General features: G+C 46.0%; 1 protein-coding gene across 1 annotated transcript in view; it reads left to right on the plus strand.

Annotated features, from left to right (window-relative positions):
- Positions 1 to 1499: 1499 nt before the first annotated feature.
- Positions 1500 to 16912, plus strand: part of SYNJ2 (synaptojanin 2) — a 102620-nt gene continuing 87207 nt past the window's right edge. Inside the window, 1 exon segment of the mRNA XM_038397867.2 lies at positions 1500 to 2292. Coding sequence (XP_038253795.2) covers positions 2172 to 2292 — 121 coding nt within the window. The 5' untranslated portion in view covers positions 1500 to 2171.

Raw genomic sequence — 16912 nt, forward strand, 5'->3', positions numbered from 1 at the left:
TAAAAATGGTAGATATGGCCTTAGAGTTCTATAAACAGATTTCTTCTTTTTGAAGTTTGTTTGCTTTGAACTCCATGGGACTGTATTTACACTGTGTGTCCATACAGGGACTAGCACAATGGAGTCTTGACTAATGTCCCAGGCATTAATAAAAGGCAAATAGGAGGCAGCATTTTGTGTTTCATTGTTTCCCTGAATACTTAAGTTGGGGTTCATCCACACTACAGCTACAGCCACAATTGTTTTATAACTGGTTAGAAGCACAGTCACCTCAACTGAGGTTAAGTAACCTAGTTCTGTTTGTTTCCACACAGCCAGCAAAGCTGTGTTTGCATATTTGCATATCCACCCACACCTGCCTTGCTATCTGTTTGTATTACTGCATTCTGGGAAAATCTGGCAGCTCTCTTTTAATGACTCAGTAAGGAAATATGGAGGAACACTGCACTACTAGAAAGCGAAGGAGGTTCCTGGATAAAGCTGGGCAAATAATGGATTTTTTTTTTTTTTTTTTTTTTTTTTAGTAATTGGCAATTTTAAAAAGTTTTTTAAAGAGTCATTTTGAATCAATCAAAATTTTTGGGAAACTGAAAAATAAAAACAAAACCACACACACATTTTGGGCTGAATAAAACTGTAGATTTCAAACTTTTTAATAAATCAAAGGAACTTTTGAAACAAATTTGTTTTCCAAATGAACAACTTTGCAAAATCAACAAATTTGCAAAAAACAGTCGTCACCGAATTCACATATTTCTCCAAAAAAAGTTTCATCTTAATTTTTTTGCCAAGCTCTATTCCTGGACATTGTTAGAAGAAACAAGAGAATTATTAATTATAAAACAACATACATGTATATCGCATCTTTCAGCCCAAAGCATTTTTACAAACTAGGGGTCAGAGCTGGCATTCACTCTGAGTGTGCAAAGAATTCTAGGTTTCAGAGTAGCAGCCGTGTTGGTCTGTATTCGCAAAAAGAAAAGGAGGACTTGCGGCACCTTAGAGACTAACGAATTTATTTGAGCATAAGCTTTCGTGAGCTACAGCTCACTTCATCGGATGCAAATACAAGGTTGGCTAGGATAGATGTTCTGTCCGTACCAATATGAAAAGTTCCCTATTGGACGGATTGGCATTCGGCATATTTTCATGTGATATGTTGTTAGGATTTTTAATCACTACTTAGCTTACCTTGTAAATTACTTTATGCCCTCTCGTTATTAGTTCACGTTTGTACAACACTTTGGGCGCCTCATTTGAAAGAGGCTAGATAAGAGTGCGGTATTAGTTGCTGTCCGTCAGGGATGCAGCATGCGGTGCGGTGCGGGGAGAAGCTTTGCTCGTTGGGATCCAGATCTGAACTTGTGTCAAAGTTTCGGAGCGTCTGGATCGTGCCTGTGTCATTAGCTCCCCGAGGAGGAGCCTGGAACTGCCACTTCACTTCTTCTCCAAGTCAGGCGGGTGCGGGCTGCGGGACGCCTCTCCTCGCCTTGTTTTCTTAGCCTGGCAGCAGCAGCAGCTGCCTCCTCCCCGGGGAGCGGCGATTCTAACCCCGCCCTCCCCGCAGAGCGGGCCGGGGAGGAGGCGGACGGACGGACAATGGCTTTCACCTGTCCCGGAGCGGGAGGAGGAGCCGCCACCGGGGAAGGGAGGAAGAAAGTCAACGCCTAGTTTACACGGGACCGGGAGCGGCGCCGCGAGAGCCCAGGTCTCTCCGGCAGTCCAGCCAGGTCACCCTTCGCCGGGGGGGCACTGCGAGGAGCCGGGGCGGCGCCGCGTTGGCGGGGCGGGGCGGGGAGAAGAGAAGGAAACCGCGGCACTTTCTGTTTCCGCGCCGAGTCGCTGGAGACTTTTTCGGGGGCTGGAAGCTCGCGGCGAGCCTGGTGCGCCCCCGGCTTCCCCTTCGTGTGGGGGCGGCTCTGAGCCCGGCAAGGGGCGACGCGGCGGTGCTTTCTCTGCCCCCCCCCAGCCCACTCGGTGACTTTGGGGCGGGGAGCGCTACTGCAGGGAGCCGCGTCTCTCCTGGACCCCGGGGGGGTCCCCGGAAGGGGAGAAGCGGCGGCGCTTTCTCTGCTGCCCGCTCCCCCTGGTGGGCGCCTTGGTTTTTGGCGGGGAGCGGGTCCGTTCCCCCGGCACCTCCTGCGCCTTGCTCCCTATGGCCAGCCGCCCCCATGGCTCCGACCAAAGGGCTGCGGCTGCTCTGGAAGCACGAGCCGGCGCCAAGCGCGCTGCTGGAGGCGCGCGGCCGCCACGACTGTCTGCTGCTGGAGGCCGGCACCGTGGCCACGCTCAGTAAGTGCCTGCGGCGGGCAGGGCGCGGCTGCGCTGAGCGCGCCGCTGGGAGGGCGCTGCGGCTGGGTTCGCGTATCGAAGGGCTCCGCGTCCAGAGCCGGAGCGGCAAAGAGCTCGGCTCCCACTTAGGCTGCCGGCTAAGGGCCGATGTTCTAACGTGCTCGGGGTGTCCCGCGCTGGATCTGCCCTGGGCGGGGCTGCAGTTACCAGGCTCCCCGACGCGTGTGAAAGTTTGGGCCGCTCTGCTCTGCAGAAGGCGAAGGCTCTAACAATTACACCTGTCAGGGGGCTGGTAGCTTCCTCCCCACTGCGGGGCAGCAAGGCCAGGGTGATACGAGACCTCCCCCGTAGTTACTGTTGGCACAGCCTCATCTGCAGTGTCAACAGTAGGGGTACTAGTGTAGAGGAGGGCCCGGAGCCTTAAAGCTCATAGGCGTTACTCGGAGATCAGCACTGTAACGCCTAACCCCAGCTGCCTTGCCACCTGGTGAAATTGTCAGCCCCAAATTAGGTGTTCAGCTTCCCCATACCAGTGACTCTGAACCTTTCCAGACTATATTTGTCTGGTGTACCCCTCCGTTGCACCTCATTTTAAAAACTACTGGCTTACAAAATCAGACATAAAAAATACAAAAGTCTCACAGCACACTATTACTGAAAAATTGCTTGCTTTCTCATTTTTACCAAATAACTATAAAATCAATTGGAATATAAATTTTGTACTTCATATTTCAGTGTACAGTTTATAGAGCAGTATAAACAAGTCATTGTATGAAATTTTAGTTTGTACTGACTTTGCTACTGCATTTTATGTAGTCTGTTGTAAAACTAAGCAAATATCTAGATGAGTTGATGTACCCCCAGGGATACAAGTACTCCAGGTTGAGAACCACTGCCCCATACAGTGCATGGAGAGAGGGAGGTGCTCAAGGAAGGGACTTTCAGAAGCTGGCTACCTACTGAGTTCTGGGAGCCACCTGAAGCTAACCAGGAGTGAAATGCAGAGGAAAGGGGAGGAAGAGCTTAGGTACCTAAGTGGCTGACATGGTGCACCTGGCTAACAGGCCAGAGATAGGTACCTTCTGCCACTTGGGATCATTAGCCACCACCCCTTCCTGAGGTTAGGTACAGAAACCAGGTCTACTGCTTAGGTAGTCTATGTCCTAGCAGCCAAAACCATCTGTGTGTGTGTCTGTCTCCTGCTCAGGCATGACATCTTTCTCATACTCGCCCTACATTTCCTTGGTTCCAGCTGGCTTTTTTGCAGATCTAGTGTTATCCCTCCACCTTTCAGTAGTCTGTCTCTAGCTTTCCTGCAGCAGGTTCTGATGGGCATCTGGGTTAGATAGAACCCAGCTCAGAGTACACCTACATGATCAGGCCTCACTGGCAAGATGAGCATTCCCCTGCCTAGTTTGAGACTGCCACCTCTGGGGCTTTGGCTTGAACTAGGGCTCTGAGCAGCTTATTAGCTGTGGGTCAGCTCAACATTTAGGGGACAGTGCAAATGCTGACCTTTGGAAACTTAAGCACCTAGGGCACTTTGGCCTCTGTGGGGTAAAGTCAGTGCTTAATTTGTACCAGGGCTGAGCCCCGGCACCTCTAGGCTTGGCAGTTCATAGCCCCAGCACCTCTGGGCTTGCTGTGTCATTTATGAATGTAAAAAAAAATTGTTTGAGCCCCAGCATCTCTTTCATTACAAATAAGCACTGGGTAGAGTGAATGAGAGCTTTTGGAACATCACAAGCACCTAAGTGGAGAATTTAGGTGTTGAAAGAGGTAGGGAGGTGCCTGCGGATATGGGCCCAGGTTGCCAGTAGTCCTCTGCATATTAACCATTGTACCTTCTAGAGAATGCATTGTTAAAATGTGGATAGTCTGTAGGCACCAGTGCTCCCATTGTTGTTACCAGCAATGGGGCTGCACTGCTTTCTAACACTAATGAGAAATTGTAAGGAGGGAAAAAAGACAAGGTTCCAGAGTAAAGGGAGGGCTTTCTGAGTACATTCAGAAAATTCACATTGGTGTAACTACATCAATGAAGCTACATCTGGTGCAAACCATTAAGGTAGACATGTGGCATCAGTTCAAAGTAGAGTTTACACTAATGTGATTTACTTCAGTATGTTACCAGATTAATCTACTCCCAGAGAAAGCCCTGCTTTGAACTGGAGCAGTTTGTGGTTTGTACTGTATGTACTTAGGCTGGTGTGAATTTCCTTAATGAGGACAGGGCCCTAATGCTATCTAATTGGAGTGTAAGAGACTCATTTTAGAACTGAGGGTTCTAGGTTCAACCCTTGCTAATGGCCCAGCTGTCATAGCCTCAGCAAACGTAGCTTGGTGGTTTGAGCATTGGCCTGCTAAACCCAGGGTTATGAGTTCAATCCTTGAGGGGGCCATTTAGGGATGTGGGGCAAAAATTTGGGATTGGTCCTGCTTTGAGCAGGGGGTTGGACTAGATGATCTCTTGAGGTCCCTTCCAACCCTGATATTCTATGTTCTATTCTAACATTTCTGTACCCATGTATTATACATCCTGTGTAGGTTTTGACAGTTAACCTATTTTAATGCAACATTAAGGTTGCAAACTGGTCACAACAAAGTCAGGCAACTGAGAGGTCAAAGTTCAATAGCAATGTTAACTTTGATCTTGTTGCACATATAGTATTTTTGGTTATTGGACTGTTAAATCTATAACAGTTAGGTCCTGTTCCTGAAGTTGGATCTGTGTGAACATATCACTGTGGCCAGTATCAGAGGGGTAGCTTTGTTAATCTGTATCCACAAAAACAACGAGGAATCTGGTGTCATCTTAAAGACTAACAGATTTCTTTGGGCATAAGCTTTTGTGGATAAAAAAATCCACTTCTTCAGGTGCATGGAGTGAAAATTACAGATAAAGGCAAAAATATATTGGCACATGAAGAGAAGGGAGATACTGGTTCTCCACTTGTAAGGTGTTGAAAAGGCCAATACTGTCAGGTGGATGTGGTCCACTCCCAATAATGAATGAGGAGGCGTCAATACCAAGAGAGTGAACATTTCTTTTGTAGTGAGCCAGCCACTCCCAGTCCCTATTCAAACCCAAATTAATGGTGTTAAGTTTGCAAATGAATTGTAGCTCTGCAGTTTCTCTTTGAAGTCTGTTTTTTGAAGGTTTTTTTTTTTTTGTTGTTGAAGGATGGCTATTTTTAAATCTGTTATTGAATGTCCAGGGAGATTGAAGTGTTCTCCTACTGGCTTTTGTATATTACCATTCCTGATGTCTGATTGTGTCCATTTATTCTTTTACGTAGAGACTGTCTGGTTGGGCCAATGTACATTGCAGAGGGGCATTGCTGGCATATGAAGGCATTAGTATCACATATATCACATTGTCACGGTGGAGCACCCATTATTTTCATTGTGGCTCTGTCCAGGCATAGAAGTCCACATACACAGGGCAACTTACAGCCTTAGACTGTAAATTCTTTAGGGTGAGAACTGTGTAATTTATGCTTTGTACAGTGCTAAGCGCATTGTCAGCACTTAACAAATAATAATGTGCATTACCATACAATGTATGTGATGTGACTGAGTTCATGTTATAAACTTCAAGATTTTTATCATTTTTTGATGATTTAGAGCTGGTTGGAAAAAAGTCTTTTTTTTTTTTTTTTTTTTTTCCTGTGGAAAATTTGGACTTTTTGGCAAAAAACTGAAACATTTCAGTCAAAAAACCAAAATACTATTATTCTGAAATGTTGTGGTGCCTCATGGGAGTTGCAGTTCAAGTGCCTTATACTCCCATTCTTCTGTATAAACTGGGCTTTCTGATTGGACTACATCTCCCATAATGCAGCATGATCTCCCCTCATGGTGAGGTGATGCCTCATAGAAGTTCTGTGACTGGGGTGCATCATGGGAGATGAAGTCCTGCTGGGAGCCTGGCCCATTGAAGAGTGGGGACATGAGGAAACTGAACTACAACTTCCATGGTGCAATGTGGAAACGCATCCAAATTGAAATAGTAACGTTTTCAATAGGTTTTTGTGCATTCTTTTTTAATGAAAAAAAACCCTAAATTTTCTGTGAAAAAGCAGACATGTCAGGAAAAATTTGTTTAATGGAGAATTTTTGACTAGTCCTACTGCTGCTGATTTGTTATTGCCTCACTCTATTGGAATATTTACATCAAAGGATACTTTATTTCTTGTGGGGTTCACTGCTGAATTTTTTGTGTGTTTCAGATTTACAGCCTGAAGTTACGTTACCTTTGGCTTGGTTACCTAATTTGCCTATCCTTAAAGGAAGATTAAAAACAAAACCAAAAAATACCTGTGACACTATAGAGTCGTGCAATTGTACTTTTGTGCAACTTCATATGGGTTTAAACTTCCATGTTCATTAGAGATAAAAACCTACGCCTGCAACACTGATGTGCAACTCTATAGAGAGAGAGCCTCTTATATACATAAAATTGTGAGAAATTCTTTGCTGAACATGGCGAAAATAAATGTCAATCCCTAATAATTTTATTTAGAAATATTTTTTTCATAGTTACCAAGCAACCATTAGTCATCGAGGACTAGAGCCAGGGGACATTTGAAGTTGTGTGGTTTTTTTTTTTTTTTTTTTTTGGAGGGGAGGGGGGTTGTCAGTTCCTTTGTTTATTATGCACAAAAAGAGACTCTCACTTTTTTTTTTTTAAATGGGAAAAGAATAAATATTTTCCCTTCCCCACCATTATTAGTTAAAATGGCAGAATGGAATGATAGCAAGTATGGAAACGGAGATTTTACAAACAAAAAATTTAAAACAAAACTAGAAACAGATCTAAGCCCAATGTTTCAGTTTGTAAATCTTTGGCCACCTCATAACTTAGAACATCTTTGTTTTGTACAATGAAAAATTTAAAATCACATTCAAAGCAAATGATTGGACATCCCTTTTCCCCTTGCAAGCCTCTGAATGAATCAAAATTACAATTTCAGTTGTCCTTGTGTCTGTCTGTATTTCTAGTGTGTTGTACTGCATACAATGTCTTTTTTCATATTTCCAGATAAAAAATATATTAAACTGGAGTTAAGATTGGGCATACATATCAGTAATGGGAAAGGCACTATGAGGCTGTTGTAATTATCTCCAAAGCCAGCATTACAAGCCAAGGAAATTTAGAGTTAAATTTAATTTAAAAGATATATTTAGATATGGAAATGCATCTATGGCATTGAAACAACCTTAACTCCTCCCTATAGTGATGCCATGTAATAGCCAGACAATTATGATTAGTGCATAATAAATAGCGTTTGTAGTTCTAGATTTAGATTAAATTGATATTCTTTTTAATAATCATAATAGTTACACATTTTATATAGGTTTCAGAGTAGCAGCCGTGTTAGTCTGTATTCGCAAAAAGAAAAGGAGTACTTGTGGCACCTTAGAGACTAACAAATTTATTAGAGCATAAGCTTTCGTGAGCTACAGCTCACTTCATCGGATGCATTTGGTGGAAAAAACAGAGGAGAGATTTATATACACACACACAGAGAACATGAAACAATGGGTATTGTAGTTGTAGGAATGCATGATAGAGATCTTGTAGGTGTTTGTCTCTGTCTGAGGGGTTGGAGCAAATGCGGTTATATCGTAGCGCTTGGCTGTAGACAATGGATCGAGTGGTATGATCTGGATGAAAGCTAGAGGCATGTAGGTAGGAATAGCGGTCAGTAGGTTTCCGATATAGGGTGGTGTTTATGTGACCATCGCTATCATGCATTCCTACAACTACAATACCCACCTGCTGAAGTGAAGAAACAGATTGACAGAGCCAGAAGAGTACCCAGAAGTCACCTACTACAGGACAGGCCCAACAAAGAAAACAACAGAACGCCACTAGCCATCACCTTCAGCCCCCAACTAAAACCTCTCCAACGCATCATCAAGGATCTACAACCTATCCTGAAGGACGAGCCATCGCTCTCTCAGATCTTGGGAGACAGACCAGTCCTTGCTTACAGACAGCCCCCCAATCTGAAGCAAATACTCACCAGCAACCACACACCACACAACAGAACCACTAACCCAGGAACCTATCCTTGCAACAAAGCCCGTTGCCAACTCTGTCCACATATCTATTCAGGGGATACCATCATAGGGCCTAATCACATCAGCCATACTATCAGAGGCTCGTTCACCTGCGCATCTACCAATGTGATATATGCCATCATGTGCCAGCAATGCCCCTCTGCCATGTACATTGGCCAAACTGGACAGTCTCTACGTAAAAGAATGAATGGACACAAATCAGATGTCAAGAATTATAACATTCAAAAACCAGTTGGAGAACACTTCAATCTCTCTGGTCACTCGATCACAGACCTAAGAGTGGCTATACTTCAACAAAAAAGCTTCAAAAACAGACTCCAATGAGAGACTGCTGAATTGGAATTAATTTGCAAACTGGATACAATTAACTTAGGCTTGAATAGAGACTGGGAATGGATGAGTCATTACACAAAGTAAAACTATTTCCCCATGGTATTTCTCCCTCCCACCCCACCCCCCACTGTTCCTCTGATATTCTTGTTAACTGCTGGAATTAGCCTACCTGCTTGTCACCATGAAAGGTTTTCCTCCTCCCCCCCCCCCCCTGCTGTTGGTGATGGCTTATCTTAAGTGATCACTCTCCTTACAGTGTGTATGATAAACCCATTGTTTCATGTTCTCTGTGTGTGTGTATATAAATCTCTCCTCTGTTTTTTCCACCAAATGCATCCGATGAAGTGAGCTGTAGCTCACGAAAGCTTATGCTCTAATAAATTTGTTAGTCTCTAAGGTGCCACAAGTACTCCTTTACATTTTATATACATCTGCTATTTTAAAACTAATTTTATCTTTGTGATTGTATATGCAATTCTTTCCCTAGCTGCTCTTAGTAGTCAAACAAATAATGCACAAACTATTTGACTGCTGTATGTTGATTAACATGTAGTTTGAACATATTTATGTTTACTACAATACAGAAAAAAACCCACAGTGTGATCCATTTTTCTCTCATGAGGAGATAATTATATGGCAAAGTTCAAAACTGTGTTTGCATTCTTAAATGTCAAATTATCCTTTTATTTTTGGAATCTTTTGTAGTCTGTTGGAACATGTTCTATATAAGCACTGATGCATTACATTGTGTGGGCAAATTGTTGAATACATATTTTGTGCACTTGAGGGTGAAGCTTATTAGTGATGAATGTAGTCTATAGGATTCATATTTGTTCTACATTAGAAAACTATGCTAATTATACATAAATTGTTCCTGATGGGCTAGGTCTACATGTCCTAGCAAGTTAGATATTAAAATAATATATTGCCAAGTTAAGATAACTAAGCCGCCACAGTCACAGGTGTTTTATGACTTGTATGTTACACAACAGTTGGCCTTAAGTTCATCAGAGGAGTTTCAGAGTGGGCTTTTGCTGTGTATGCTGTCATGTTTACCAATAGACCAACTCATGCTACACTTTACACAATGTGTTTTCATTATTCTATTACCAGACTTTTGATGGGATGTTAAATTAAAAAATATATACTATGATTGTGTGTGTGTGTATGTAAAAATCAGCTTGCTAGAATGTGAATATTTCCAGTCTAATACAGAAGCCCTAGGAACTAACCTCTCTGAAGTGCTATTCCTAGGGCTTCTTTTTGGAGTGATAATGTTTAGTTTCTAGAAAATCTGATTTTTTTGTTAATTTAACATCCTAATGCACTGACAGCAATCCTGGCCCAAAACCTCATTTTGTAAAGTGATAACATCTTCCTTGACCTACATGGTATTACAAAATAGATCCTGATTGCTGAAAGCCTATGTGGAAGGAGGTCAAAGCTGATTTAGCAAGACTGCATGTGAAATAGGAAGATTTTTAGTGGGGGGGGGGGGGGAATAATTTTATTTGTTGGAACTGGTAGAAGGGGAGTATGTGTAATGTCTTTGGTCTGTTTGGTAAGGATGGCAGAAAAAAGTCAGAATCAGTTTAGTCACTCTAAATCTATCATATTTATAGGATACCGCTAAGCACAATCCTAGGTAATATGCTGACTATATTGTTTCTCACAATGTGATATGAGAAACACATGATCCGGTTTCTATTTGTTTTGCTTCTTGTGGAAAAGTTCTCGCATTTCTCTGTTTAGTAGAAGCAAAGGTGAGGTGAACAAGCTGCTGCTGCCTTCACCACATCACAGCTATGATCCTGAAAATGCCAACCCATGTTATAAAGCAGGGGTCGGCAACCTTTCAGAAGTGGTGTGCCGAGTCTTCGTTTATTCACTTTAATGTAAGGTTTCGCATGCCAGTAATACATTTTAATGGTTTTTAGAAGGTCTCTTGCTATAAGTCTATATATTATATAACTAAACTATTGTTGTAAGTAAACAAGGGTTTCAAAACGTTTAAGAAGCTTCATTTAAAATTAAATTAAATGCTGATCTTACGCCGCTGGCCTGCTCAGACTGTTGCCAGCCTGGGGTTCCGTTCACCTAGGCTGGCAGCAGGCTGAGCAGGACCTGCGGCCAGGACCCCAGACCGGCAGTGGGCTGAGCAGCTCAGCCCACTGCTGGTCTGGGGTTCCGTCCGCCGGCTCCTGCCATCCAAGCTCCTGGCTGCCAGCCTCGCTCAGCCCGCTGCCAGTCTGGGGTCCTGGTCCTGTCCACATAGAGTGGGTACCTACCTTCTCCCTCGTTCTAGCCATTCTCTTCCTCTCTCTCTGCACTGAGCTGAGGGTGGGAGTGCACTGAGCACAGGGCTGGGGGTGAAGGAGCAGGCTGAGGGTTGGAGTGTAGGGTCTGGCCAGGAGCTAGAATGAGGGAGGGGGCTCAGGGTTGGGGCAGGAGGTTTGGGTGTGGAGCGCTTACCTGGGCAGCTCCCATTTGGTGTGAGGGTGCAGGTGGGAATAGGGTGTGTGTGTGCGCAGGAGCTCCCGTTTGGTGCTCAGGGTGGGGGTGGGAATGTGGGGGGTGCAAGAGTCAGGGCATGGGGGGGCTGGGTATGGGGGGGTGCAAGAGTCAGGGCATGGGGGGGCTGGGTATGTGAGGGGGTGCAAGAGTCAGGGCAGGGAGATGGGGGCGTGAGAAGGGTGCAGGAGTCAGGGCTGGGGGGGGCTGGGTATTTGTGGCGGGGTGCCGGAGTCAGGGCTGGGGTTGTGGAGGGGTGCAGGGGTCAGGACAGAGCTGGGGATGTATGGGGGAGTTCAGGGGCAAGTGCAGAGGGCTGGGAGTGTGTGGGGGTGCCAGGGTCAGGGCTGGGGGTGTGGGCTGGGGTCTTGAGGGTGCTCCCTGTCCAGAGCAGCTCACGGCAGGTGGCTGGAGGGGATATGCCAATTCCAACCCCTTCCCCAAGGCTCTCCCCCTCTGTGGCAAGGGCCGCCAGCTGATCGGTGGCAAGGAGGGAGAGAAGGAGGGGGAAGCTTGCCTTCCCTGCAAGAGGTCAGCAGTGGGCGGGGGGCAGAGAAGAGCAGCAGTGTACCATTAAAAATTGGCTCGTGTGCTGTCTTTGGCATGCGTGCCATAGGTTGCTGACCCCTGTTTACACACACGAGTGCATAGAGTTAAGCAGGTATGTAAGTGTTTGCAGGATCAGGACCTAAGTAGGCAAAGGGAGGAGCTAGACCCTGCCACTGGGTGCCAGACTCTCTTCTTCCTGCTCTTTTCTTGAAAAGCCTTTCTTTCTTGCCTCTATGCCCTGGTCTACACTAGGCGTTGAGGTCGAATTTAGCAGCGTTAAATTGATTTAACCCTGCACCCGTTCACATGACAAAGCCCTTTTTTTTTTTTTTTTTTTTTTTTTTACTTAAAAGGCTCTTAAAATCTATTTCCTTACTCCACCCCCGACAATGGGATTAGCACTGAAATCGGTTTTGCTGGGTCAAATTTGGGGTACTGTGGATGCAATTAGATGGTATTGGCCTCCGGGAGCTATCCCAGAGTGCTCCATTGTGACTGCTCTGGACAGCACTCTCAACTCAGATGCACTGACCAGGTAGACAGGAAAAGGCCCGCAAACTTTCGAATTTCAGTTTCCTGTTTGGCCAGTGTGGCAAGCTGCAGGTGACCATGATGGAGTCCCAGAATCGCAAAAGAGCTCCAGCATGGACCGAACGGGAGGTACTGGATCTGATCGCTATATGGGGAGAGGAATCTGTGCTATCAGAATTGCGTTGCAGTTTTCGAAATGCCAAAACATTTGTGAAAATCTCCCAGGGCATGAAGGACAGAGGCCATAACAGGGACCCGAAGCAGTGCCGCATGAAACTTAAGGAGCTGAGGAAAGCCTACCAGAAAACCAGAGAGGCGAACGGCTGCTCCAGGTCAGAGCCCCAAACATGCCGCTTCTATGATAAGCTGCATGGCATTTTAGGGGGTTCATCCACCACTACCCCAGCCGTGTTGTTTGACTCCTTCAATGGAAATGGAGGCAACATGGAAGCAGGTTTTGGGGACGAGGAAGACGATGAGGAGGAGGCTGTAGATGGCTCACAGCAAACAAGCGGAGAAACCGGTTTTCCCGTCAGCCAGGAACTGTTTCTCACCCTGGACCTGGAGCCAGTACCCCCGAACCCACCAGGCGGAGAAGGGACCTCTGGTGAGTGTACCTTTTTAAAATACTATACAAGATTTAAAAGCCAGCATGTTTAATGATTGATTTGCCCTGGCATTCATGGCTCTCCTGGATATACTCCCAAAGCCTTTGCAAAAGGTTTCTGGGGAGGGCAGCCTTATTCCATCCACCATGGTAGGACACTTTACCACTCCAGGCCAGTAGCACGTACTCTGGAATCATTGTAGAACAAAGCATTGCAGTGTATGTTTGCTGGTGTTCAAACAACATCCTTTCTTTATCTCTCTGTATTATCCTCAGGAGAGTGATATCATTCATGGTCACCTTGTTGAAATAGGGTGCTTTTCTTAAGGGGACATTCAGAGGTGCCCATTCCTGCTGGGCTGTTAGCCTATGGCTGAACAGAAATGTTCCCTGCTGTTAGCCACGCGGTGGGGGGAGGCAAAATGCGACCTTGTAACGAAAGCACATGTGCTATGTATATAATGTTAACAGCAAGGTTTACTGTGAAAGAGTGTACCCATTGGTCTATAAAATGTCTTTTCAAATACCACTGTCCCTTTTTTTTTCTCCACCAGCTGCATGTGTTTCAAGGATCACAGGATCTTCTCCTTCCCAGGGCTAGCGAAGATTAGAAGGCGAAAAAAATGCACTCGCGATGAAATGTTCTCTGAACTCATGCTGTCCTCCCACACTACAGAGCACAGATGAATGCGTGGAGGCAGACAATGTCAGAATGCAGGAAAGCACAAAATGACCAGGAGAAGAGGTGGCGGGCTGAAGAGAGGGCTGAAGCTGAAAGGTGGCAGCAGCGTGATGAGAGGAGGCAGGATTCAATGCTGAGGCTGCTGGAGGATCAAACTAATATGCTCTAGCGTATGGTTGAGCTGCAGGAAAGGCAGCAGGAGCACAGACCGGCGCTACAGCCCCTGTGTAATCAACCGCCCTCCTCCCCAAGTTCCATAGCCTCCTCACCCAGACACCCAAAAACGCAGTGTGGGGGGCTCCAGCCACCCAGCCACTCCACCCCAGAGGATTGCCCAAGCAACAGAAGGCTGTCATTCAATAAGTTTTAAACTTTTAAAGTGCTGTGTGGCCTCGTCCTTCCCTCCTCCACCACCCCTCCTGGGCTACCTTGGTAATTATCCCCTATTTGTGTGATGAATTAATAAAGAATGCATGAAGACTTCATTGCCTCTGCAAGCGGTGATCGAAGGGAGGTGGGGAGGGTGGTTAGCTTACAGGGAAGTAGAGTGAACCAAGGGGTGGGGGGTTTCATCAAGGAGAAACAAACAGAACTTTCACACCGTAGCCTGGCCAGTCATGAAACTGGTTTTCAAAGCTTCTCTGATGCGCACCGCACCCTACTGTGCTCTTCTAACCTCCCTGGTGTCTGGCTGTGCGTAACCAGCAGCCAGGCGATTTGCCTCAACCTCCCACCCACCATAAACGTCTCCCCCTTACTCTCACAGATATTGTGTAGCGCACAGCAAGCAGTAATAACAGTGGAAATATTGGTTTTGCTGAGGTCTAATAGAGTCAGTAAACTGTGCCAGCGTGCTTTTAAATGTCCAAATGCACATTCTACCACCATTCTGCACTTGCTCAGCCTGTAGTTGAACAGCTCCTGACTACTCTCCAGGCTACCTATGTATGGCTTCGTGAGCCATGGCATTAAGGGATAGGCTGGGTCCCCAAGGATAACTCTAGGCATTTTAACATCCCCAATGGTTATTTTCTGGTCTGGGAAGAAAGTCCCTTCATGCAGCTTTTGAAACAGACCAGAGTTCCTGAAGATGCGAGCATCATGTACCTTTCCCGGCCATCCCACATTGATGTTGGTGAAATGTCCCTTGTGATCCATCAGTGCTTGCAGCATTATTGAAAAGTACCCCTTGTGGTTTATGTACTCGCTGGCTTGGTGCTCCGGTGCCAAGATAGGGATATGGGTTCCGTCTATGGCCCCACCACAGTTAGGGAATCCCATTGCAGCAAAGCCATCCACTATGGCCTGCACATTTCCCAGGGTCATTACCCTTGATATCAGCAGATCTTTGATTGCATTGGCTACTTGCATCACAGCAGCCCCCACAGTAGATTTGCCCACTCCAAATTGATTCCCGACTGACCGGTAGCTGTCTGGCGTTGCAAGCTTCCACAGGGCTATTGCCACTTGCTTCTCAACTGCGAGGGCTGCTCTCATCTTAGTATTCTTGTGCCTCAGGGCAGGGGAAAGCAAGTCACAAAGTTCCATGAAAGTGCCCTTACACATGCAAAAGTTTCGCAGCCACTGGGAATTGTCCCAGACCCGCAACACTATGCGGTCCCACCAGTCTGTGCTTGTTTCCTGAGCCCAGAATCGGCGTTCCACCGCATGAACACGCCCCATTAGCACCATGATGCCCACATTGGCAGGGCCCATGCTTTGAGAGAAGTCTGTGTCCATGTCCTCATCACTCTCGTCACCGTGCTGATGTCACCTACTCGCCCAGTTTCGCTTTGCCAGGTTCTGGTGCTGCATATACTGCTGGATAATGCGTGTGGTGTTTAATGTGCTTCTAATTGCCAAAGTGATCTGAGCGAGCTCCATACTTGCTGTGGTATGGCGTCCGCACAGAAAAAAGGTGCGGAACGACTGTCTGCTGTTGCCCTGACGGAGGGAGGGGCGACTGACAACACGGCTTACAGGGAATTAAAATCAACAAAGGGGGTGACTTTGTGAGAAACTGAATGGCCGCCTCAAGGATAGAACTCAAAACTGGGTTTAGCAGGCTGTTGATTTCACGGAGGGAGGGAGGGAGGAGAAAATGAATACAAAACAAATTGGTCTATTTCTTGTTTTGAGCCAGTTCATCTATCTTTATACATCATGCTGGCAGCAGACTGTGCAGTACAACCGCTAGCTATCGTCACCTCCTGGGTGCTCGGCAGAAGACGGTGCAGTATGACTACTGGCTATCGTCTTCTGTTAGCTGCAGATTAAAAGACAGTGCACTGCCGGTAGGACTCAATCACCATGAGATGAAACAAGGGAAATGACCTGGCTGAGTCACTCCCATGTTTGCCCAGGCGCCCGGTTAAAAGAGCACCCAGGATTACGTCGACGACGGCTACCAGTCATACTGCACTGTCTGCTGCCAAAAGGCAATAAACTACTGCTGTGTAGCAATGCAGTACCATGTCCGCTAGCACCCAGGAGACATACGGTGAGGGTTAGCTGAGTGAGCTCCATGCTTGCCATGGTATGGCGTCTGCACAGGTAACTCAAGAAAAAAGGCGCAAAATGATTGTCTACCCTTGCTTTTATGGAGGGAGGGAGGGAGGGAACGGGGGCCTGACGATATGTACCCAGAACCACCCGCGGCAATGTTTTAGCCCCATCAGGCACTGGGATTTCTACCAAGAATTCAAATGGGTGGTGGGGACTGCAGGAACTGTGGGATAGCTACCCACAGTGCAAAGCTCCGGAAGTCGATAGTTGCCTCGGTACCGTGGACACAGTCCGCCGACTGCATGCATTTAGAGCATTTGTGTGGGGACATGCACACTTGACTGTATAAAAACGCTTTCTACAAAACCGACTTCTATAAATTCGACCTAATTCATAGTGTAGACATACCCTATGTCAGCCAATGTTTTTAGGTGTACCCAGCTCCAACCCCAATTTAGCTGCAGGTCTCTTTCTGCCTTCTTTCTACTGAGGCACTTATAAAAGTACCAGTTACTAGGGTTTCATATACTTAAGTCTCAATTCTGCTCCCACTGCCTCCTCTAAACCAGAACAAAATTGTACTTACTGGCGCAGAAGTGAATACCATAGTGTATGTACAAACACTGATAGGAAAGATATCTTGTATAAACACTAGAGGGGAGCTTCATTAAGGCATGGTAATTAACTAGAAGCATTATCTGGTTCCTGTAACAGTGATTACAAAATAAATGACTACAGTATGTATTTGAAAACTACCCTTGCTTATCCATCTGGATGAGTAGGAAACTTCCTGGGTGAGTTCAATCAACTGC

This window comes from Dermochelys coriacea, chromosome 3, assembly GCF_009764565.3.
Source record: "Dermochelys coriacea isolate rDerCor1 chromosome 3, rDerCor1.pri.v4, whole genome shotgun sequence".
In the NCBI taxonomy this organism is placed as follows: Eukaryota; Metazoa; Chordata; order Testudines; family Dermochelyidae; genus Dermochelys; species Dermochelys coriacea.